The 26406-nt window shown below is 39.5% G+C and overlaps 1 protein-coding gene across 1 annotated transcript in view; it reads right to left on the reverse strand.

The window, feature by feature from the left end:
* SCML2 (sex comb on midleg-like 2 (Drosophila)) overlaps positions 1-26406 on the reverse strand; it is a 44337-nt gene that overhangs the window by 7172 nt on the left and 10759 nt on the right. The window contains exons 5-9 of the mRNA XM_009276884.2: positions 13869-14119; positions 8688-8823; positions 6581-6784; positions 1965-2147; positions 771-884 (exon numbers count right to left, since the gene is read on the reverse strand). Coding sequence (XP_009275159.1) covers positions 771-884; positions 1965-2147; positions 6581-6784; positions 8688-8823; positions 13869-14119 — 888 coding nt within the window. The remainder of the gene's footprint in view (positions 1-770; positions 885-1964; positions 2148-6580; positions 6785-8687; positions 8824-13868; positions 14120-26406) is intronic.

Raw genomic sequence — 26406 nt, forward strand, 5'->3', positions numbered from 1 at the left:
ATGCTTTACTTCAGATCTGAGGCAGACTAAGACTAGACACGTGCTCAGTTACTGCAGCTGAGCTGCAGCGCAGGAAAAGGTGCTATTCATCAGTGAGCTAAATCAATCTAACAGCCAGCTGCCACAGGGAGGCTTCGCTGCTCCCCTGGCCACAGCTGCATTTTATTCAACCCTTCCCTGTGCTCATCTGAGTCCACGGTGAGTCAGTACAGAGAAGTAAACAGCAAACTACTCTTTGCTTCACCAAAATGTTTTCTGTGCTTTTGCTCACCGGTTCAGCTCACCACCCAGCTGGGGGGCCTGGGACCCACTGCAGGGACAAGGAGGCAAGGAAAGCAGGAGCAGCACAACTTTCAGTGGCAGCTAGCCATAAACTCAGCTGAATTGTACCATCAAGCTACACCCTTATTCACTTAATGGCCCCAGCCTAGAGTTAAGAGTTGTTTCCAGTTTATCTCCTAATCCATTTTGAGGCAAATGGTTTTCTGCTAAATAGCCATATACGAAGCAGGAGGCTTCATCCCTCACGAATTTGCCTGAGCCCCTTCACAAAAAAGGCTAGCAGGTTTAGGACAAGGACTGCTGGAACTTGCAGTAGATCTTCCCTAAGTGCAAAATCTGTGCCAGTGATCAATAATTAACATACTTTCACCCTGACCTGTCAAAGGCTAGAGACAAACCAGACACATACGTTGAACTCAGTCCTTTTTGACTGGAAATACTGAAACCATAAATAATCCTCATATATAATCCCGACATAATGTAATTACCTTCAGATGGATGAGCATCATTTCTGGGAAGCTTAGGGGAAAGAGAAGCAGTATATGGTGGAGAGTCCTGAGAGTATCGTTTAGCGCTCCTATTTTCAGGTATTTCTTCTTTTGCTGTGAAGAGGAAAGTCACCACCTATTATTCTAGCATAAAGCTGCTCATGGGGAAAGTTCAGGGACAAAAGCAAAGACATACATCAGCCATTCACCAGGTTACATTTCAGTTTCTTGTGTCACACAGACTCAGTCATTTCGATACAAACTTTCAAACCTGAAGTACAGCTTAGTTTATACTGTCATCACCCAAATTACCTTGACCCTGGCTACTTTTCTGAAAAGAGTTAAAACCAATGACTTACATATGACAGAATTATAAACATAATTTCTCCATTGGAAAGGAAAAAAAAAAAAAAAATTTCTTTTCTAAAGCAGCACCCGGAAGACAGACTCGGCTATTAGACAGCTGTGAGGAAGCTTCACACCCAATATGAATCTTCTGAAATTGCCCTGACATCAAGGATTTCTCAGCCATGGCTTCTGGTAACCCTTGGGCTGGGACTCGTAATACCAGGCCCTGCAAACAACCTGATGGGAGATCTTTCATTTCCCCCTCACTCTACGCCCCCGGTGCAGCAGTCAAAGAAATTGGCCTCATACAAAATATCACAAACAGCCACCTGCAAAACCCACCTTTTCTACGAGAAGACTGGACTGTACATAGTAGAATGTAAAATTTTTGAAGCCACTACTGAATAAGGTGAATAAAGAGGGAAGAAAGGACCTTTTACTGGTGTGGGAAGGGCCAGGCTGAATGGGCTTTCAGTGCAAGCCCCTTCTTGTAAGGTAGTAAGTATCTTTTTGTAAGTTTATTTTATGATCCGAACATAAATTTAACAAATGAGATGTGAAGTTTTGAGCTTGTCCTTTTAGCAGTATCACAGTGGTACAATACATATGTTTCCTAGCTTGGCTACAAGGAGGAGTCTGCTGAACAAAATGATTTCTGCATATGTGGTATGAGCTATCCCATCCTGTCAAAGCACTACCGCACCAGAACCAATTCACTAAGAACTGAAGCGTATTCATTTCAAGCAATTCACGTCATAGGAAGACAGATTAAAAAGTTACATTTTATAAAGTCACCACACTTCTCAAAACTATCAGCACTTGAAAATAACAGTTGTTTAACAGTACCTGGTTTGTTCCTATCATACTCTGTAGGACTATGTGTACATCCCATGTAAGGGCTGAAAGGCTGGCTACTAAAGAGATTATCACACTGCAGGCTGTGGCAGAGTTTCTCCAAGAAGCGTAGGACAAACGATGCGCTGTTTACAGAAGGAAGACTGATGGCGTGCTTTTCCCCATCAAAGGAAGCTGTGAATAAGAAGATGATGTCAAACACCCCCCAAGCATCATGAAGTATAGTAAAATACCATCATTAACTTAAAGGAGAAGACATCCAGATTTGATCTAAACCACACAAGACATGAGAGGAGTAAACAATCATTCTGGTAGTTTAACAAATTTACATCCAAAGGACTGATTTTACCTTCCGATGGATCCGTGCCAGCTCTGTGGGAACTTATTTTAATAATTTTGGATTCACCCCAGCATAACAAAACTTGCAACTATTCCCTCATCACCAAAACCTTACGTCTAATTTCTGTTGTTTGCTTATAAAACAGCAAGCTATTGCAGGAGATACAGAAAAGACCCTTTACAGTACTTGCTAAAAAAACCCACAAAATTAAAAAAAAAAAAAAGGAAGCAAACAACTGTAAGATTTTTTTGCTCAGTTTCTAACTGAACTGAGCATACTTGTGGTAATGTGCTGGCATGGCATCCATTACCATTGAAATTCTGACTACAGAAACTGTTTTGCCATTTGCTATTTTATCACTAGAGAAATCTATCCTGCTGTCAACACTACAGTGGTCAAGCTCCCATTTATTTCAACAGGAGCTAGGTGGCAGAGATACCACAACAGCCACAAATGGATCTGGTGTCTTTTAAACTGAGTAATTACAAAGAGCCTGGACATGTGCGTATGTCTTTTACTTGTTGACCTCCTTCCTTGCCCCTGAAACAGAGTGTTGCAGCTGATGATATTTTCCTTTTTTGTGGAAAATTAGTAAGATTTTTGAAAAGACTCGATACTACCAATATACAGATAAATAACTACCATTACATTAGCTGAAACTTTTAGTTACTTCTGATTAGAAAGACATTACGACAAAGCAGGAACAAACTTGTAACTTAAGCTTAAGGCTAGAAAGAAGCAGCATAAACACCAAGGTTTTGTATCAATTTGTCATCTTGGTTTTCAGCCTTGTCAAGCAGCTTTCTGTTGTTAACATAAGTTTCCAAACGATAAGTAGAGCTTTAAAGGACGACATTTTGTTGGTAGCAGATGCATTTAAAAAAGATAACACCAAAAAACAAAAAACACCACAAAACCCAGAAATGACAAGAAAGCCTTTATTCACAGATCTGAATTAAGGAACACTTCCATATTGTGTTACAAAAGAGACAGATAATATACACAAAACCAAAGAAAACGCCCAAGTTTAGCATAATTTAGGCTTCCTTAGGAAATCAGAAGTGTCAGTTACTTAGACTGTTGATGTAAGGAAGCTTCTGATTAGAGTTAATGCAAGTTAACCAGCTAGCATCAACAACAATATGCTACCTCTCTCATCTGCTTTCGTGACAGACTGACCCAATGCAAGTGCTTAGAGTTTAAGAGTCAGTACTACAGGGACAAATCCCAGACCAACATGTTTCCATAGCCCATTCAGTTTTTCCAGGCCCCAACGTTCAAATGAAATGCTAATGATTCACAGTCCCACATGTGGCTCAGACACAAGGTCCTCTACCTCCTGTTTGGGCAAGGGGTCTCCAAAGGCAAATTTTTGCTTGGAACTCAACCAGTTCTGGAGAGCAAATGGGCTGTGAGACCTAGCACAGCCTGATCTCCTGACAAATGTACTGCAAGGTAGTAGTCAGCTACAGCAAAAATTTAAAATGCTTTATAATAGCCTTACAGATCTTCTTATATGACCTTGGGGAAATCACTTATTGTCCACACCTTAATTTCTCATTTTGAGAAGAAGCACTGAAAAGAACAATATTATCTTAGAGTTGTCAGGAGGGTAAAGCAAGAAACAGCTGAGGCAACGTGACTGCCCCAGCAGGACCATACCATGAGAAAAATCCACAAACGAAGATTCAGTGCAAACACAGCTCCCTCATACTGTAACACCTGAGGGCAACCATACGAACTCCAACCAAGGGTGTGGGATCCAGATCCACAGGCTCAACTGTCTGCTCTGCTTGGGGACAACATAAGCCTCTTACTTCCCAGATAAATGCTAGGGGAAAAAATAAAAAGGAGTACTTCTGAGGTGCAATACCCTCAGCCTTTAATGACAAATAAACAGGGACTAGAGCTTGTGTGTGCAATCCCAGCCCCTGGGAAAAAGAGTCATTCTCATTTCTTCAACCTTCCATTGTGTTAGTATGTTTTAAATACCAAGTTCAAGCCAGGAGAAAGGCTGAGAGCTAAACTACAGAAGAAATGTGTTTGTCTGATAGTAAAGAAACTCACCCAAGAGTATGATTTTAATTCTCTGCTTGAGAAGATTTATCTGAGCCTCAGTCTATTTCATCCCACCAAACGCCATAGTCTCTGCGCTACAAGGAGAAAAAAGGGGCTGACACCACCACCACCATTAGTGGGCTTGCTAATCAAGCCTTTAATTTCATTTCAGGTATATTTGCCCGAATTGAAACCTTATGCATCAAGCAAAAATAAAACGGTTTGTGCTTTTGTTTGAGTAAAAAAAGATGGAAAAATCCTAAATTCAATTCTATCTAAAACAACTATTTTCTTTGGTAGCTGAACCAAAAGAACCTGCTAATTATTCACATGTATTCTAGCAAGATTATTTTATCCACGTCCTCATCAGCATACAGTTTCCCCCTATGGCAGGTATAATACTCGTCATGAAAGTATCAGTCCACAAAAGATTTCTATTTCTTTGCTTATTCTCTGCTGCAACATATTTTTTTTTGTCTAAAAAAAAAAAACCACAACACCAAAAACCTGAACAACAAATCACACTCCAAAACCACTTTCAAACAAAAACTCTACAAGAAAACACTCACAATTTCATTCTGTAATTCCTCATTTTATTCTACTGTAGCTTTCCTCTTTTTCCTTACTGTTCACATGCACAGCTGGTTGTCATGTGCTACATTAACCTAAGTCACATTTTATGCTTCTCAAAATACATCACACACAAATTTTTGATAAAATGACAGGGAGTGTTTGCTCACCCGCTTCTCAGCAACCTGTTTGACAAGCCGATGAGAATGCAAGAGCTCAAGAACACCGGAAACCCACTGGGGTCTTGTGGCTCGCTATCACCTGGACCTGGACTCTGCTTCAGGAGCAGTCCACATCACCAAGTTCCTCAAATCCAGGGCTACAGAGCTGGTTTCTCTGAATCCAGGCCTTGGGGTGAAGCCACGTGCAGAACAGCAATTCCTTTTTGTACAAAATTTTTGAATGTAAACAAACCACAACTACATAAAGATTCTGAAATTTCTCTCTCCTCTGTGAAATAATTATTTTCAACTACTCAGTCACAGCCCAGATACGCCACCGGCCTACGATTTAGTCCTTCAGGATAAACAATCACAAACAGAATACGGGCAATGCACATCTCAGTGCATTTTTTTCAAGAAAATTGACTTGTCTGAATTAGGTACAGCAAGGTATTAATAAACTTTCATATATCTTGCAAAAATAAAGCAATATGGGTTTCAAAATCACACGTATACAATGCCATTAAACCTTTACTACACAGCAGAGAAGCAGCATCCATTTTGTGAACAACTCATGGGGACGCATAAGCAAGGCTTACTGTAGTTCTGCTATACACAGGTCGGGGTGCTGCTTTTTAAACATTGTTAGACAGCAACATCTTCATGAGGATTTAATTGAACCCGTATTCCACTAATCATCTTTCACATCTGGTTAATGTAAGGAGATTAAAGTAACACAAAGTCTTTCTATCGCCAGTGATGGAAATATGAATTGATGTGCTAACTCCTATATAGAACATTTCCTAGCCTAGAAGGAAAAAAATGTCAAGCAGCAGCTATTCAGTTTGAGATACAGAGATAATTTATGTGTAGACCTGCCATTAATATGTAGCAGAAATAAACCTATTCCATAATAGGGGACATAGGTGCATGAACACTGACCTAAGATACTGCTACAATTCCGGGCAATGGGGGAAGGGAAGCAGCAGCAACTTTAACATGTGGAATCACTTGCCTGGAAGCTAAACAGATTAGTTTGAAACTTTTCACCCACTTGGTTACGGCATTAAGAACACAAACACTATGTATGGATAAGAGTATGCTAATGACTTGAATTAATAAAGCTGATACTTCACTTGTACTGAGTTTACTTGACAAATGTTTGGCTACGGCTGCTAAATGAGGTGCATGAGCTCTACTTAGTATAAGAATCTAACTGTACTGTGCATATGTAATTTCACACTGCTATTGCTAAATTCTTATTTAAAGAATTATTCAAATCATCCTGGACCCAGAGTGAAAGAAATCATACCCCCCCAATACTCTCTTAGTAAAGGAGTTCACAAGTATACCTTCTTGACTGTGCTTAAATAGTTACAAAAGTGATATACGCTCATTACAGCTACTTCAGTTCTTCTGCCCTACTTCAAGATTGCAACCAAGTGAGGAAACAGAAGAAACAAAGCATCTTCACATACCAGTTATCATTTCCCCTCCGTGATGGCCAGATTTCAGAAATCCAAAGACTGTTTTGGACTGATAGGCACAATCCACGCAAGCCTGTACAGCCTGCTGAAGTACCACATTGACAGGACCTGGTCCAAAGTGATCTGGAAGCTGCTGAACCTTCTTCTTATCCAGGTGAGGCCCAGAATTTCCATGCTTGTTGACATAAACACACACTGAAAAAGAACAAGCCATATTTACTGCTGAGGAAATAAGACATGTTTCCAAGTTAGAACTGCAAACCGCCTTTTTAGTTTTAATCTTGAGGAAAAGATGTACAGGTCAACTCAAAAAGCTGAACATGCACACATACTTTCAGAGCATGCAAAGTGCTCTCTCTGTCTTCTATCAAGGTTCTCCTGCCTGAGTCTTAAACCCACTTCTTTCTGGTCTCTAAAGCCCTTCTCTACTGCACTAACGTAACAAAGCTGTCATAATCTGTGCTTATCTTTTATTTTGACTAATCTCTGTTCATACACTAGTTCCAATAAAGTATGAATTACTGGCAGGTACTCTAAACTACCAAGACATGATTCTAAAAAGCTGGCTTACCAAGTTACTGCCCTAATTTTCCTCCTATTTGAGAAGCTGCAACAAAGACAACCCTATGGTATATACCTACCACTGATGCTCATTCTGAAGCACCCATATAGCATTAATGTGTGCATGTATAATGGTCCTGTGTGCATGTATAATGGCTACTGAAGGTCTGTACTTTCAGAAGCCCCGAACTACTCATGTATGGTTTCCACACTGTAACTTGGCCTCCTCTGCTAAGTAAAATAAACCTACTTCTCTAGAAACACTGTAAGGTGGTTTAAAGCTTAGCACAAAATAATCAAATAGGACTTTTGAAATTACTTTTTACAGAGACTATGCAAAATTGTCTTTCAAAAGGAACGGCAAGGCAGAAAAACATGAGAAAAAGCCGTAACTGAAGATTTTTTTTTTTCTTTTTGGCTTTGGCTGTCACATGACCAGGAACGCACCCAAGACATTATTATAGCTTAATGAAAAGAAGTGTCTCTGTGGTGATTAAGCAGACAATCTAAGCATTCTGTTACACAAAAGATTGCCATATTTTCTGAACTGTAGTATTATTTGGGCTTAGTTAAAAACCTGGATTTATAAAAACAAAGTATTTCTATAAGTGTTTTAATGATCTCATGTCTTCATGCATGTCTGCAAATTGGAGGAAAAGTATTTGTACAAATAAGCGAAGATACAAATCAGCAAAAATAGTTTTCATGGCATCTTCTGTCTCGGCTCAACAACAACTGCCTCCTGAAAGGTTTATTTTCCTAGGAAACACATACGTAACTTCCCCTCATCCATGACTGAAGTTGGGAGCGAGAAGAGCCTGACAACTTCTATTGTAAAAACAGTTTTTAAATGTAGAAAAGCACCCCAAACAAAGTTATCATAATTTATGGAGTTTTCAGAAAGTTCTGAGATTTCAGCTGACAACATACAAATTGTTTCACTACGAGGTTACAAGTTCCTCAATGAGTTAGTTCATCAACTAGCTTATTTCTCTTTTGCCAACCCTTTTCAAGATACATTTCATTATATTTCAAAAACAAGCGAACATAAGAGGAAGGAGGAATGTATTTCCTCTGATTGCCTTTACTTGGTTTAAACAGTCTGAGTTGTTTCTTTTACTGTAAGGCTATACAAAGATAAAATCTCCATTTTGTTATATTACAGTACAGCCTGCATGATAACAGAATATCATGTGGGTTTTTAGCTACATCTATTCCCATTTCATACATTAAGGAATGGGACAGACATGAAAGAACTGTACAGTTTCTTTCTTCAGACAGGAACAAACTGCCAGGTCTAGCAGATCTATCAAAAGCTCTGTGCTCCACCACTTCTTGCTGTAATGCAGGCATCAAAATACTTGTTCTGCAAAGTAACACTGGCACCTACAACTATCTTTAAAAAATAAGTAGCTGGATAATGATTTACAGTAATAAGTTTGCAGCACATTTTCCATAAAATGACACTACTAGTTTGCTTGAAATAGAAGCCATTTCACACTAAAAATGTCATTAATTTTTTTTCTTTGTCTTTTACCTGTGGATATAACTGCTGCAGTTGCACCAGACAAACTAATTCCATCTTTAAGTTTCTGCGTAGTGCCACTGTCCCCCTCAGGAGAAGAATGAGGAGAAGGAGATGCAGGAGTCAGTTGTTCTGGCAAGATTTTTTTCTGTTTAGAGAAAAAACTCAAGGTCAAAATGTTTAATGTTTTTAAGGAGTCTCCAAAACCTTTCTGCTATCAGTTACCATCTTACTGAATGTGTGTGGTTCCTTATTACAAAAGTACTACACACAGCAGAGTAGACAAAGTCCAGGAAAGGAAGACCAGAAACTGTCAGTTTGCATTTACAGCTACTTAAGTAAGGCAGTGGAAGACAAATGACTTAAAAGGAGCCCACCTCTATCTAAAAAGTGGGAAAAGAATGAGCTTTATATACTAATTCATGATGCTTCTAAATCTTAGGAAGCACAGAAGAGGTGTTTTAGATTATTTTCCTGTCCATACCCTTCCAATCATCTGGGTTTATCACAACTCAAATCAGTTAGTTGGGCTGTGTATATATTCCCATATAAAACTTGAATCACATTTAGATGTCAGCTTTACAGTGCACCTAGATTCTCCCTCAGCTTGTTTCAAAGGGGCTGAAGTTCTCAAGTAATCACTTTCAAGAATTGGTGCTTTATGCAAGATATCAAATAAACCAGTAGTTACAATCCAGTCACGTGGATTGCCAAAACCTTTTCCTTTCCCAAACCAAACTTATTTGCAGCTTATCATATGACAGACTACCAGAGTTCGCAGCACAAAGATTTAGGAATTTGTCAGTGTGCATTACCTTCCCCCTGAGGAAAGGAGAATTTTGTTGTAATTCGGTTTGGACTGGGGTTTAGAAAAGAGACATGCACAAGGAAGGCACTTCTAATGTGCTTTGACATGCTATGAAAATACATGAATTGGAGAAAAGTTCATCACCTCTCCCTTCACCATTTATTCTTGCATGAGAACAGATTATGTTCTCATTCTCTTACCTACCAAAAAAATTAGGAATGTAAGAGATTACCCAAGGTCTTGATGCTGCTGAAAGCAGCAGAGACTTGGCTACTCATGTGGTAAGGATTTACTGCTAAAATTGATCTATAGTGAAGTGAAAATTCAGTCAAGTTGCTAAGGGAGGCTAAGTCCTCTTCCATTTAGCAGTATTCATCCTTTACACTTTAGAAGCAGCATATTTTCCAAATAATATATTAAAAATAATGTAGAAAGCAATCAAAATATACATCTTCCTAAGAGCAGCAGTGCTTAACTTCTTCACAACACCTATAAAGAATAAATTAACTGTCTTCTGAAATCCAGGGCACTTAAAAGAAAATTTCTGTGCCCCTTACAGTTCAGAAGATAGGTTTGGCTGGAGAAACTACTTGACAATATGGCACTGGGTGGAATCGCCATGAATATAAGGAATAGACTGCCAAGGCTTGGCATTGCACTGTGAATGAGACAAGGTGGCTCAGGTCAGACACTGAACCAAGCAGTGATGTATTATTTGTCAGGAATTGCCTATATATCTTAACACTAGGCGACAGAAACCTCTCTCCATCCTTAATATAGAGAACAAAAATGCACTTGGGAAGTTTGAGCTTTTGATCTGAAGTCTGACATTCCTGAAGGCCCCTCTGGAGCAGGGACTTTTTTTGGGGGGCAGCTGTCTGTTGCCACGCTGCAAAATACGGGTGGTCAACTTGAGGGGAAAGAGGAGGAAATGGGAGAAATGTAGGCATGAAAACAAAATACAAACACGAAACTGTAAGACAGAGGAACTATCTGCCCTCCACACTAACACATAAGCATGGTGAGGCTAGCCGGCCATTTCCCACCTTCTCCTCCAGAAGGAGGAAAGAACATGCGTTTTGGAAATACGGCATGTTATGCTTGCTCAGCTGAGGTTCTCATTTTGCAGCCCCAAACTGATAAGCAGCAACTGCGATCCCAAAGCCATATTGTTTCACGAGGCAGGCCACGTTCCCAGCAGGACTCAGCACATTTGCTTGGTCAGGGTGTCGACGGCTGGCCCCTGCCAGCTGGGAGGGCACGCCAGCTCTGTTTGCCTGCAGAGAGCACTGCTCACAGTCTGGCACCACATGGCCAACTTCACAGGCTTTACCCTGACGCTTAAAAACTCTCTTCTTGTGGGGTCGAATTTAGGGCTGTGATCCACACTCAGACCAAGGCACTTCCTCAAGAAATTCTGGAAGGAATTCTTTGCGTTGTTATGCAAAGTGTACTTTTAAAAATAATGAGAGAGATGTAAAGAGATTTCTGCTCCATTATGACAGAGTAAAAACATACAGTGCAAACTGGGGGAGACAAACAGAAAACAAAACCCGACATGCATCTCATACTTACGGAGAAGCTTAGAAAACTTTTAAATAAAGGAGAAAAATGACACAACAGCTCAACATTCCTAGCTGTATAATGAAGTTAATACCTGCACAATGATAAACATTGCAGCATAACAAACTTAAAAGGGCAAAGAAAGTCAAACAACTCTACAGAGAATCACAATCTCCCTAAATACACAGATTTTGAACTACCACATAGCCAGCTCACACTTGAAGCACAATTACTTAGCCTGAAATCTGGAGGGATTTTTTGGATCGGTATTGGTGGGGGGGGGGGGGGGGGGGGAAGGAAGCTTAGAAAACTTTTAAATAAAGGAGAAAAATGACACAACAGCTCAACATTCCTAGCTGTATAATGAAGTTAATACCTGCACAATGATAAACATTGCAGCATAACAAACTTAAAAGGGCAAAGAAAGTCAAACAACTCTACAGAGAATCACAATCTCCCTAAATACACAGATTTTGAACTACCACATAGCCAGCTCACACTTGAAGCACAATTACTTAGCCTGAAATCTGGAGGGATTTTTTGGATCGGTCTTGGTGGGGGGGGGTGGGGTGGGGGAAGGCACTTCCAAATCTCTAGGCACATACCACTTGCATTATATTTGCATATGTATTGTGAGGTATATAGGCTGTATGGCACTCCATGTCAGATACACCCTGTCTGTGCAGAGCTCCCACAAAGCCATTTCCTCTCTTCACCCTTATGCTAACAGGTGTAACAGCCCAAAGAAGAGCTTGCACGTATGTATAACATCTTGGCAAATTAACCACGTACCAAAGCAATAACAACCTTCCGTGGATTCTCAAAAGGAGCTAATTTTTAAAGTTTTTAATGCAAAAGTTAATGTAGTAAAACTCCCAAGTCAGATACATCAAACTTAGATTCTACAAAACCTAACTCAGTTGCCTGGTCCCCCAGAGGAAATCAGGAGGGCGTAGAGGTACCTCAGATTCTCTGCCTCAAGACAGTGAGTGTCAGCAGTAACCCCCATTCCCCAAGCAAATCCCCCCAAGTACCTCACACAGACCAGATGCCAAATGCAGTGCTCCAAGCAGACACTTTCAGACACCCAGGGTTTAGAGCCCAGAAGCCTCCTCTAAGGGTGAGATGCCTCCAACTATTCTTTCAAAGGACACACAAAGCCTCTCAATTTCTTTTTCATGAGACACAGAGGACAAAACTCTCACATGAAAGTGCACATCCTGCCATACCTGAGTACATCCTTAAGATGTGAGAATCCTGCGTTCAATGCTCTCTGTTAAAGCCTCCAAGACTTATGGAGAACACCCCATCCACCAGCTGAATCTGGAGTGGAGCACCTTTCTCCTATTTAATCTGTGTCTCTGTGCACTTTATACACCAAGCAAGAGATAAAGCTGGAGACCACTTCCACCAGTAGCCTACCAGTTTGGATGCCCGACTGGAAGGGGCAGGCAGCAGAGGAGTCAGCGCTCGGCTTTCAATTGCTGGTTCCCAGAATCATTTCTTACCTTGTGGTCATCATTTGAACAAAGTGCCTGCTTCCAGTTTTGTGCTAGAGCCTTCTGGGTATGCTCTCATAATGATACTTCACTAGCACTTTACACGGATCAGCACTATCACTGAAGGGAGAAGTCCCACCTGTGCCATTATTCCACCCCTTCCCACACATCACTAGCAATAGATCCCACAGACCACAGTGATCCAGACTGGAGGAGAAAAACCCCCAAACTTTTGAAACTTGGGGGCGGGGGAGAGAAAAAAAAACAAACCAGAAAAATGATGCCCCCCCACTCCCCTATTGGTGCAAAGGAGGGAGGAGCACAGGGACAGACACAAATTCTCTGGGGAAAGACACTGCAGGATTGCTACTCCTCTTTGACAGCCTGCAGTGGGTGAGCAAGCCTCAGAAAATAGATTGTACTTCCACGGCAATTCAAATTGCCCTAAATCTGCCCTGCTGTGATCCTACCCTTCCTCGCAGCAGCCGTAGCATTTGTGCTTTTTTGGGAGTGGAGCAGACAAAGAAGGAAGTAAGAGGGATGGCTGCCGGGTTAGCTGTCTACCAGTTTAGCTCCCTGAACTAGCTCACTCTGGGACTGTTTACCCACCAGCGTTGGTGTCACGTGGGAGTGGGAAGGGGGGGTTGGTAGTGCCAATTTGTACCTGATCAAACAGCTCCAGAGGAGCTGAAGCTGGAGACAGCTGCCAACGCTCCAGGTCTGACTCAGGAGAAAGGTGGAAAGGCATCACGTCTTTCAGACCAGGGCAGAATTAGGCCCACACCTGGAGAAATGTATTGCCTAAAAAAAAAAGCTTCCTGCTTCATGCCAGTATCTCCAGGATTAGGGGGTATCTAAGAGATTAATTTGGCAAATCCAGCTGTATGCTTAAGATGCCTAAATTCTGCAACAAAGCCCTCACTGTTCCTAATCCTTTGTTTCTAAACACGAAACAAAAATTTAAAAAATAAAAAATTACGCAAAGTATATATATGGTTCAGTAACAAAATAACCCAGACTAAAAAGCCTAAAGGCTTCCCTGGCTCTTATAATTTTAGTGGAAATGGCTATTCCAGAATAGTATTTTTCAACACCAACAACTCACCCATAAATAAATTAGTAATCTCGTTCTGGAATAAAATAATACACAGAAGCTTATACTGAAATATTCCAGAAGAGCTATTCTAGACTTTTTCTTCTAATTGCTGAAAACAGTAAAGCCCTGAAGGCTGAAGAGAAGACAGAAAATTAAATAATAATTAAAAAAAAATATCTCACTACAAAATTTTGCAATATAAAGTAAAGTAGTAGATAAGGACTAACCTTTTTTCCAGGTTTTAAACTTTTTTTCCTTGTTTTAAGATTTTCAGTATGAGAGGTGCTTTTTGTCAGGGGAATATTTTTAGGAGACCTGCCCTTCTTGGGAACTGCAGACTGTCCAGGGGGTTTGCCCCGACCTGGTTTCCTGCCCCGTTGCGCTGGTACTGGAGCAGATTTCTGTGGAGACTGCATTGAACGCCGGGTCACTTTGGAAGGGGAAGATTGGATTTTTGCACTGCTCTTTGTAATGGAAACTGAGGAAAAAAAAAAAACAAAAGGGAAGGGAGGGAAAACCTCAAAATGAACGATGGAAAGCAACTTTTCTAACAAAGGCTTAAAAAAAATAAAAATGTAGTGCACAATTCACATTGTAATATAAATATATTTGGATATTTTGAACTTAAGTGGTTGGCATGAAACTGTATAACTTCATTAAAGCCAAAGAGAGAACTCTTTATACCCATTTTTTTAGAGGGACTTTCCTAAGAGAAAAACATTCAAATTAAAAAAAAAAAAAATTAATCCACTCACCTTATAAATGCTTCCCATAATTTAATTACCATAGGATATTTATAAAGTGCCATTCACCAAGAAGGCCTTCAAAACACTTAACAAATTATACAGCCCATAATACATCCGTTCTCCTCTAAGTGCAGTTTCCACGACAAGACGTGCCAACTACTTCTAGGGAGCTACAAACATATTTTGAGCAGCGAAGAAAATCATCCCACTGAAGAGGAGAAACTGATGATAGACAACTGCTCATTAATGATACTTTGCCTGAGATGCCAGTTTAGAAAGTTAAGTTCACATAACTATACCCAGATTTTTCTACCTGGAGCCATCCAGACTTAAAATTTAATTTGGAAGAAGGACTTCTAAAAATCAAACACAAAGTATCATTTTTATTCATTCTTAACACTGAAGTGGTTTTCTGTTGAATCTCCCATCCCGATACAAAATTGATCCAACATGTATATGCTGTGACTGTATTATAATCTGGTGTGAAGCTGCAAGATGTAATCGGATTTCACTGACCAGAACTTCCTAGTTAGCAATCTCTTCCACCCAACTCACTCTTCTCTGAAGTAATAATGATGGTTTTATTTTAACAACTCCCTTCGCAATGGACAGATTAAAACACCAGAAGGATGCCAAACAGAACCTACGGATAAGGACATATACTCAATGAAAAGATGTACCGCACCATGCTACAGCAGCACCTGCGGCCAACAAAAAGTAATTACTAAGTCCAAAAGTCCAACAAATAGTCTATTTTGTTGGCCTGATTGCTGGCAGGCAGACAGATGCGTAAGTTGCAGAAGAGGTAAGTAGAAGATAAAAATGGGAGATTTTGTGACATCAAACCACCCTTGTTGCGAGAGGTGTGGGCAAGGCACACACAACATATTTGAAATCATTTGAAGCCTTTACACTAAAATTAGATGGCTTTCTAGTATCACACTGCCCCTACGACAGCCTTTCACATCTTGCTGATGATGAAGCTCCCGTGATTCACCCTAACCTTAAACACTACGAACTTAATGTGACACAACTTAGAAGTATTGCAAGTTACAGTTCAAGCAGGCTTTGACTGTGTCAGTCACCAGTGCCTGATCCAAAGTGCTACTGCAGGCTGCAAGTGGAGCATAGGGGGCTGCTAATAGTTAATTTCCTGGATTTTTGTGAATTTGGAATATTTCTTCTCCTAAAATAGTAGTATGTTGAGGCTTTCTGGTAAGCAAGTAAAACACAAAATAAAACTCAAGGATACATTTGAAATGAGATCTTGAAGAAAAGAACATAGTTAAAGATTGAGTAACAGTTTTAATGTCTAGCTTTATGACTGATATTCACCTTAACAGCCCAGCACCTAGCTTTACAACTGTTACTTTAACTCTGAATTTTTATTCAGGAGTTAACTGTTAAGTATTTGCAACAGAAAATGTCACAGTAAGATGAAATACACACTGCAAACAGACTTCTTATAAAATACAAGTACTACTGACACACATTTTTAAAGCTGCAGGAGCATTTACATACATTGCTATTTGTCTGATTCGGTTACTAATCTAATATTCCTAAATAGCAGTTCAGAAGAAATCTCTTCATTATGGCTGGTTGCAATCCTAATAACATCAAATACAGACATGATATCCCTAGGTATCTGAGAAGGACCACCTTCTGGATGTGCAAAGTGATCACTTTCCTTTTATTTATGTATGCCAAAACTTATTTTCATATGCAATGACAGCTTAAAATAAGATGAACAGAATTTTAACCAAATGCTGGCATAGCATTACTCTTACATCTCTGAATCGCTGAATGACAACTCACGTTAAGCTGTACGTCTGGAAAGCAAAACAGTATCAACTGATGCTGTACAATACAGTACTACATATTGCATCCTGTATTATGCTTACACCAATGTAAAACGCAGCTATTTTTATTTATTTGTGCCACACAACTATGCGTTTAACAAAACAATCATGACCTCGTAAAGAAATGTTGTTTCATAAATTCTTTGTGCCTCTGCCTACGCTGAAATCTAGCAAATGTATATCTATTCTCGCACAGTGAAGACACAGCTAAGGTTAAATACACAGCTAATTGCAACGTCAACAGGTTCTAGGAGCACAGGTATAAGTTTTGGGACACTGTGCAATCCCTACTCCCTTCTAGAAGGACATTTACCGGACAAAGAGTAACAATGCAAACAGCTCCAACCACTTCAGGCTGCCCTCTTGAACCACACACATCAAGAACCCTTATCTCAGCATCTTCCTACCTGTATACGCCAGAGGACCAAATATTAGCAGCATTAACCATTAAGGGGGGGGGGGGTCAGGTCCCATTTAGTATTTTTCCTTCTGCCTAGGGCTGAAGCTGCTTTTTTCAATAGGCAGGACTGCAACAAAGCCCATGCTGCCTGGGCAGCCTCCCGGAGATAGCAGCAAATGAGGAGGCTGCTATTTGCATTTGTTGATTTAAGAGAGGATGGGGGGAGCGCAAGGGAGTGGGAGACTGCTAAAGTAATTCCCATATTGTCTGCAGGCTGTATTGACAGTGATCATCAGTCACCTGCTCATACTTCCTTCACCCCGGCCTTCAGAGGGAGACCAAAGGTTACGCTGGGTCACAGGATCTGGAGGGAAATGAAAAGACATGCAAAATCGAGCTGCCAACCCACTGCATCTGTAGACAGAGTTATCCCCACCAGGCCACATGTTCCAAAAACTAAGACGTTTTAATAGTCTCATGAGAACTTGTTAAAATATAACGATGAAGAGAATAGAGAGGAAAAATGCCAAGCTCTGCTTGCAATTACTGCAGTATTTAGCTGGGATATTTACAACCAAAAAAGCACATTTGCCTTTTCAGGATGCTGCTTTGCATCACAAAGGCCTTCTCATTTGCACAAACAAAATCAAGCATTTGTGTCGTGTTGCTCTTCTACACAAATATCTACTGCTCCAGTTTCAGGAGTGGGATGCATTGCATGGCATTCTTTCCCAAGTCTCTTATTTACACCCAAAAACTGTACCGGCGTCCTCAATAACTGAAGAGCGCTACATAAACAACATAGTAATGTTAAGAACTAAACTGTGTTTTCAAAGTTCACAGAGCTCTAGTTATACTGTCATGTTAGTGAGGGCTCTAGGTGACTACCTTCCTGCAACACACAAACAGTTTTCATACTTTCAATTACTGCTCATTCAAAACATTCTCATTTTTTTCCCCAAACCGTTCTGTGAGAATCCCAACACCTATAAACTTTGTATCCAATGTATGTAAGAGAAACCCCAAATCCAGTATCTTGGAACTCACAGCCTAAAGATGCATTGCCACAACTCAGTCCTCATTCGCACAAGCAGATCCACTGGAGTCAACCGAGCGCATTTGCATGAGAAGGACGTGAAAGACTGGACTTTAGATGAGGGCCAAATTCTGCTTGTAGAAGCAGAAAAACTGCCCAGACATATGCAGGACTGCAAAATTTGACCCCGGAATGTTATCCCCAAGACCTCTTGCCAGAATAAGTCAAGATATTTAATACAACTGTGAAATCTGAAGCTACTAAAACCTCCAGCGCTTGGGAAGGGGATGGTACAGATGACAGCTCAGAAGCCTGAATTCTCATGCAATTCTAATTAGTAAAATTCCCTCAAATAATCCACAGTGACGGTTTCACTCCATGTTTTTATGGAAAGCGAGGGGAAAAAAGGTTGAGATTTGTAATATTTAAACATTAGAAATCTACCATTCAGTTAGTGGCACAGAGCAGCAATTACAAGACAAGACTTTAAAAAACATATGAAAATAAAAAACACAAAGCAAGGTAGGGACCCATTTTGCCGTACATTCTGTGAACACAGCATTGCTACCTTAGGTGAAGGTGCCAATTAGGACAGTAAAAACAGTAATTCAGTGTTTAAACCAGCATTTATTTCAAGACAGAAACGATTCTATTTGTACTGGAGTATTGTTCCTATGCCTCCACTGAGACACAAGCTGAATGTTCTTCTGAGAATATAAAAACCTCTCATCTACAGACAAAAAAAAAATGAGGTGAAGAGATTTAGCAACTTACCCTAAATCCATGTGAGCATTCCACAGCAGAAGTAATGGAAACATACCTCCTGAATTCTAGCCCGGGATTTTAACTATAAAATTAACCTTCTTTAATACAGTAAGTTATTATCATGATAGTTTTGACAACTGGCAAAGGAGGTGGAAAAGATTAGCAATTTTTCAAAACAGCTTACTGCCAAGGATTATAAAAATTTATATCCTTAGTCTCAACTGAACAAGAGAGCCATACAAAAGCATAAGTATCTGTAATACATGCCACCTCTTTCTGTCTGTGTTTGGATTACTTCTGGTTAAGAGGTAGCTGCGAGATACTAACTGATATGTTGCTATGATAAAAAAATCAGTTATAAGTCATCATTTTGCTATCTAAAAAGCAACACCGCACTTGGAAACTTCAACATCCACCTTGGCAAGACATGGACATCACAGCTTGCAATTTTCTTCTTTCTAGATTTTAGTTTCTGCTATCAGTATAACAAAAGAAAAGAGGAGGAAAAAAAAAGAAGCCTCTTGCTATCTTCTGTGAAAAATCCTAGCCTTCCTTTCACAGCCCTGAAAGGTGAAACGGAGGGCTTCAAGCAACATAAGACAAAACCGGAGGAAAGGAAAGTCTTTCTTTCCTAGTGACTTCCCCAGGCAGCATTGTAGCACCTTCGGTCCCTCACCCCCACCCAAAGTCTCCCACATTTTCAAGAGCTAGGCAAGCCAGCACCTACAGAACAGACTGTGAAAATACTAATTAATCTCCATCAAAACCCACTGCTAACCAAACTAACACACATCACTTCCAAAAGTGGTGGGGGGGGTAGAAGCAAACCAAAAGAAAGACTCCTGGAAAGATCTCTCCAGTTAATCTCCAGAAATCAAGAACTGTGAAAAGCCAGCTTCTAGTCTCACCCTTCAACAAAGCATTGCCGTTGCAACCACACTAGCAAAAAAAACCAACACACCAATCAAAAAACAACTGCATTTTGTTAGTGAGCTGAGAAAGAAGAGAGCAAGTAACTACCCGATAAACTATCAAAGTAGCACAAACTTGAGTTACCTGAAGACAGTTTAGGTGTGGTGATGATGAATCTGTCAATAAGCCTGGCAAAGCCTAGCTCTACACATCGGGTAAGCGTTTTAACATCCTGATTCTTCACCCCATCATTAACGATTCTGCCCAGGTTTTGCCATTATTTTTCCCCAAATAGCATCAGCAGGATGAAAGGTGGGCCCAAAATGAAACAATAAAGTGCAACAAGCTTCAGGGGAAGAAAAAAGAAGAGCAGAGCGTGGTTAGTGCAATGCCACAATTTGTTTTGTCTCAATAGCTGAATGACAGCACTGATACTCTTAACATAGCTCATATGTACTAACACAGATTTGGAAAAAATCCACTCAATCCCATCCACTAGTTGGGCAACACAACCACTGTTGACATTAGTATCCACAAGACCTGAACAAGAGCAAATAAAAAAAATGTATTTTCCATGTAACAGTCAAAAATACATGTGCTGGAGTACCTCCAATTTAAAAGAAAATTACAACTACCTTATAAATAAACATGGTAAGATGGTGAGGAAACCAGACTTACAGTAAGGTCACAGTTTTGGGAAAGGCAAAACCTTTATTTTTTCTTAAGTGATTACTGCCCTGTAGCAGCACCATCCAGGCCTTGCTGCAAGATGCCAAGAAACATTAATACCAAATAAAAAAAGCTTAACATGTGAGAGAATGTGGCAAATCAGATTTTAGCCTGAAGCACTGAGGAGTTTTCCATGTACAGTTCTGAAGACAGCATAAATCTGCTCACTGTATGTGCCTGATTTAACTACTGTGACCTGCTCATGAAAAGAAGCTGGCTGCACTGATAGAAAAATGAAACCTCCAGCAGTATGAAATTGTACCATTTCAGCATTTGGTTTTTTCTTTAATGAAACTTAAGAATTACCATGCTTATCTGATTTTTTTGGCTACATTAAACAACGCAGACTTTTCACAGATCTAACTGTAGCTCTGTCTAAAGTTTCAACACTTCTTTTGTTTCATGTGCAAAGATACAGAGTAGTACTGAAGTTTATATTGATGTTGCACATTTGTGTACAACTCAGCTGAAAATATAGCACAGCTATTTTGACATAATTTCATTATCAATAACACAGAAGTGCATCTCCAGTAGCTAGCTTGGAAAAACCTGCACAAAGTAAGCATTGAGAACACGTCTGAAAGTTAAATAAAACTAAACTAAGAAATCATAAACCAGACAAATAAGATACTTTTTAATCTCTGCTTGAGCCTGTACTACTCTTATTGCTGCGGATAGTTTTTGAAGGAGGCCTTTAACATCAGAAGGAGGCCTTTAACATCACAGGCTGATTAGTGTAATGAAAGAAGATTGCTCTCACTGACCATAAATGCACTGAATTGGGAGAAAAGCAATGAGGGAACACATGAGGGGAAAGGGGAAAGGGGAAAGGCTACAGTGTATCACTGTTTTTATTTAGATTACTACATCATCTTCCTTTGGTCACCCAAATTCTCTCCTGTACAGCGCAGAGAGCAGTTCCTCCTTCATGAGTTCTTGCATCACCTTTATCCGTCAAAGATGCAGCTTCATAAGACTGTGGGGATCAGGGATATGTAGAAACTGATCCCTCTCCAGATGCTGTTCACATCTAAATGAGAGATACTACTTTATACTGAAATCAATCTTTGCAGGTGAAACTACTTATTTCCCACATGGCTTGTCCCCAGTTGTTCTTTTGTTTTCTCTCTTATGGAAAAGGTTTTACTTCTATTATAAATAAAAAGGTGGGTTGCCTAAGTAACTGCCATTTACATGTAATGACTAAACAGTAAAATGAATTTATATAGAAACAGCAAACGGAAACCGCTCTGACAATCTCCAGTCACCTGCCGTCTATTTCAATCATAAGCCTCAGATACAACTAGCTACAGTGCAATACAAGAATTTTCTTAGGCATAGTAACAGCTTTCTATTACCCAATTGAGTAAAATAAAAAATTACAATCTGTGGTGGTTAAATAGAAAAGCATAATGTTTGGCCTAGAAAAAGAGTTAATAGAAAAACATCCAAAAGATATCAAAAAGCCTTTTTAAAGCATATCAGAAGCAGAAGTTATATGGACCCAACAGATGATCAAATCTCAGAATGAGCACACGTGGAAGATAATACTAAAGCAACAAGACTGAATGGTTTTTTGCATTCATACTCACTCCAAGGAAGCTCATCACATCAGTTCCCATATCAGAACCCCTCTTCACAGGGATTTGAAACGAGTTCCCTGACATGAAGTACCAGTAGTAGAGGTCAGGAAACGGAGACAAAACAAGCAGTAGAGAGTTGGCAGGACACACAGCACTTAGGATTTTTAAGGAAACGAAAAGATGAAATGTCCAACCTACTGACGGTGCTGTGCAAGTTTGTCCTTAAAACTGCCTCAAGTTCAAAGACTTAAAAAGGTGGTTAATGCAATGTCAACACTCCACTAGCCAGCAAGGTATGGAGAGGACACCTGATGTTTGTACTGGCCAAGTTGCTAAAAACTCTTGTACAGAACAGAGGTAGTGAACCCAAAGATAAATACGATGTGTTGTGGAAGAACCAATCATAGCTTTTGTAGAGAAAAGTCACATCTCACAAATCTACTATTAATTTTTTTTTAAAAGAGTCAATAAGCAAGCAGACAATGGAAAGTCAATTGATGTAGTCTGTAGATTTGCACTTGACAAGATCTCACACCACAGCCTCTTAAAAAAATCCTTAGCTGGCAATGGATACAAGGAAAGATCCTCATGATCCTTCTCAAGATTTTCTTGGAAAATACCAGACAATGGCCAGGAATAAACAGACGCGTTTCCACAGTCGAGAGAGGACTCTAGAGAAATCCTGATGAGAGCTCTCCTTGGGCTCCTGCCATTTGATTCTTATATGATCTAGGACAAGAGTAAAGCATGAGATGGCAACAACTGCTGAACAATTATTTGAGTCAGTAAAGATGTATAAAAAGATCTTGTAAAGCTGAGCAGTTGCTCAGCAGAGGAAGTAACAGATGAAATTCAATGTCAAGCAATTCAAAATAATCCAACTTCTGTGATCAATGATGGGCTATCAGCTGATGTATACAAAAATGACATCTTAGAATTAAAATAAATATTTCTATGACAGTATTAGTTCATTGCTCAGTAGTAGTCCAAAAATCCCAAATACCAATTCATGACTAATTATAGAAGCAACAGAAAACAAAACAGAAACCACCACTATGCCACTAAGCTTAAATAGCTTGTACACTTCTGGTTCCAGTGGCTCGAAAATGCCATGGTTGAAATGGAAACAGTACAGAAGAACAAGGGTGATCAGAGGAATTAAACTGATCCCTTAACAGTGAAAAACGAAACAGAACAGGATTTTACAAGTTTGGAATACAGATAGCTGAGGGAAGCTAGAATATAGGTCTACAGAATCATGATAGATATGAAGAAGGCAATTAGGGAATGACTATTTACTGTCTCTTCCTGGACAAGTACTGGAAGTACAAGAAGCTATTTCAGTACAAGAACACGAGGACAACAAATAAAACTACCAGCAAGAAAAATAATATTTCCTTTTCCACAGGACCTAGTACAGAACTCCTTATTACAGGATGTTGTAGGTGCTAAAAGTTCAGATGGCTCCAAAATATAACTGAACAAAATAGATCAAGCTCCTCCAGCAGCTTAACAGGAGTAGTTATTCTCAGCATAAAAGCATTATTCTGGGCTTGTGAGGCACTGGGTTGTAGACGGCCAGATATTAGGAATACCTCTGCAAACTTCTCTCCTATGTGCTTATGTTTTTCTTCAGACATCTGCTTTCAGCCACTGCTGGAGAAAGCCTGCTAGAGCAGATGGTCCTTCAGATTGATCCAGCATAGACATTATCATGCCAACTTTTTTCACCAGCTATAGTTCACAACGACGTTCCTGAGTGACAAGTCATCTCTAAAAGCACGTAGGTGACCAAGAGACACAGAGAAAACAATCTACTGCATCCTTAAAATATTAACCTTGGGCCAGCAGGCCAAGCCAACATCAAGCACTGTTGTCAAACCATACATAACAAATTTCTACTATCAGAGATATTTCTAAGGAAACAAACTATAGTATTAGCTAAGCACAGCTTCTGCTAGTATAAATATTGAATGCAACATTTCATACCACTGTACACATTCCCTGATACCGAGCCAGGTCCACTTAAGTCACATTTTCTGATAAGGACCAAAGACAAAACATCAACACGAAGATTAAGGCCTGAATGCTAAAAACAGTTGGTCCAAAACAACTTTTCACCTACCTTCTCCATTTTGTCTTCTATTAATTGCATCTCAGTTCCTGAGCTTATCTGTCTAAAACCAATGCAAGTTACAGAAGATAGGGCTATAAAGACTAAATATACCACGTAATCTGATCTGAATAAATTCACCCATATCTAAGAAGCCCGTGTTTAAACGGTTCTTAAAAACCTCCCGTGACAGAGGCCCTACATTCTCTCTGGGCGTCCTAAATGGTTAAGACAGTAAACAGCTGAAATAAAATCTTCCCTAATTTTCATATTGTCTCCCTTACTGCATTTCATCTCCCTTTCAAAAGGCTAAATTAGACCCCAAAATATAAGTCTCATGGCAGGAAATTGTTGTCCCAGGTATGGATGAAATTTAAAGCATCCTTTATTGCTTTCATACTTAGATTGCAGGATATTGGTTTTGCTTGTTCACTAAAATCTAAGTGTTTTTTTCAGTCCTTTAACTAATGGTTTAACACATTTAAATCCTTTCAGGAAAGGTAGTTACAAAAAAAAAAAAAATCAAGAATACTTCTCATTATATTCACTCTGAAATCTAAGCCACACACAGTCAATTATTTTCACTTTCTACTGTGGTAATTCAAAGCAGAAGTACTAAACTAACCTGCAGGAAAATAGTCCAGGCCAGAATACTACTATAATATTCCAAGTGAATCGCTACAATATAGTATCTGTCATACTTTCTTCCTTAACAGGAGTAGTCAATGTTAATGTGACTTAATGAAGAATCCTGACAACATTATAATGTTTCTGAATTGAAACGACTTGATTACACTCTCCTTGAAGCTATTATTTACATCTTAATAAAGGACTATCATTACAGTTCTTTAATGGCTCAAAATTGATCAAATAACAGTAAAAAACATAACCTGAGAGCAAAAAATATTTCATCTAGCTATGTAAATTTGACAAGTGCATATAATGTGCACAAACAGCACATAAAAAAATAAGCACATGAAACAAAATTGAAAGAACAAATTCCTTATGCTCAGAACAGGGAAAAAAGGAGCACATACAATTTTAATAAAACTGCAATTAACTTTGGGCTCACTTTTAGAATTAAAAATAATGAAATCCCCAGCCTGCACCTCTCCGCTCGCAGTTTCTATCACATGTCCAAAATTCTCAGTTTTGACTACAAGTCTGTAAGAACCTTGCTTCAGGTTTTATTAGTGCCCAAAGTGTTATTGTTCTTTATAACAAAGCAATAGAATCCATAAAAATACCTCGGTAGGTATTTCAAGCCTTCAGCAAATTTGAACATACTCAAGACTTTTGTTTGTTTTATTACCTGAACAACTGGAATACGTAATCAACTTTACTAGCTAATTGTTAAACAATTCTTTGATCTCTATCAAGCACTAATCAGGGAAGAAAAATTCTGTACATATTATCACAAAATATTGCTGGTTTTCCAGCAGTGACACTGGAGTAGACTAAACAATTTAATAATACTTCTTTCCAGAAGATGCAATTGGACTCGGCAATCTAAACTGTCACAAAAATATCTTCTAAAAATTTTACGCCACTTATTTACAGAGTCCCTTTTGTATAAAGCCATTTTATTTCACCACAGTTAACATAATTAACATAACAACACATCTCATTCATGATTTCTCAAGACAAGGTCAACCTTCTGAGGAAGCTGAGAAAGACAGTTTACAGATTGGGAGCACAGAAACATTAAGACTGAGGTCAGCTTGGTACCTATTAGATGACTTCCCCCTGCCTTCTCACTGCAGGTTTGTACTGGCAGATCATCCTGGATCTGCCAGTACAGCTACACACACAGTTGCTCCCTTGCTGAAATCCGTCAAAATGGACTAAACTAGATTACAGGTACTATGACCACTGGCAGTAACTGCAGACAATAACTACAGACAGGCAGGTAAGGGCAAGGATGCAGAGGTACCCCTAACTGATTTCAGTTAGATTTTCCATATGGTTCTTGACCTGCTGGCAAAAGACTGAGAAAAACAATGGGGATGGAGAGGGCAGGAAACACGACTGATTTCTTGCCTTCTTGCTTCTGTTCCTTTGGTACTTCCAGTGAGAGTTCTGTGATACCGGTCTACTCGTTCCTTACTCACCTAACGCCAGCTCTGAAAATGCTCACCATGAGAACAAATGATTCTGGTCAACGATATTAAAGTAATTAATTAAAATGTAGTTCCCCTCTTTAAAAACCTCTCTTCCTGTCAAATTTGAAGGGAGTGAGGATAGAAGAGCCCAAACGGTTTGACAGAAAAGCCTTACGCTACAGAAACATGACAAGAGGTCCCCAGAGTAGCAGAGGGATTACATTCAGGGATATCCCTCTTTATTCCATTTCCCTTCTTTCTAAGGTAGATAGCTGTACGTATAAAGCACAGTGGCCCTTAGTTAAAGGCACTCTGTAATGCTATGTACAAACATCCTTAAAGGCACGAGGATGATAAAGCATTCAGAATAGGCAGCTTCAAGACAGAATTTTGTATGTATGAAAGAAGAAACACTCAATATATAGTTTAAACCTTCAATCATCACAGAAGCAAAGACTACTTTAGATTCTTAGCAGTTAAAACTTAATCTAAGTGCTGCTGCAGCCAATATATTAGTATC

Source organism: Aptenodytes forsteri, unplaced genomic scaffold (assembly GCF_000699145.1).
Source record: "Aptenodytes forsteri isolate BGI_AS27 unplaced genomic scaffold, ASM69914v1 Scaffold273, whole genome shotgun sequence".
Classification (NCBI taxonomy): Eukaryota; Metazoa; Chordata; class Aves; order Sphenisciformes; family Spheniscidae; genus Aptenodytes; species Aptenodytes forsteri.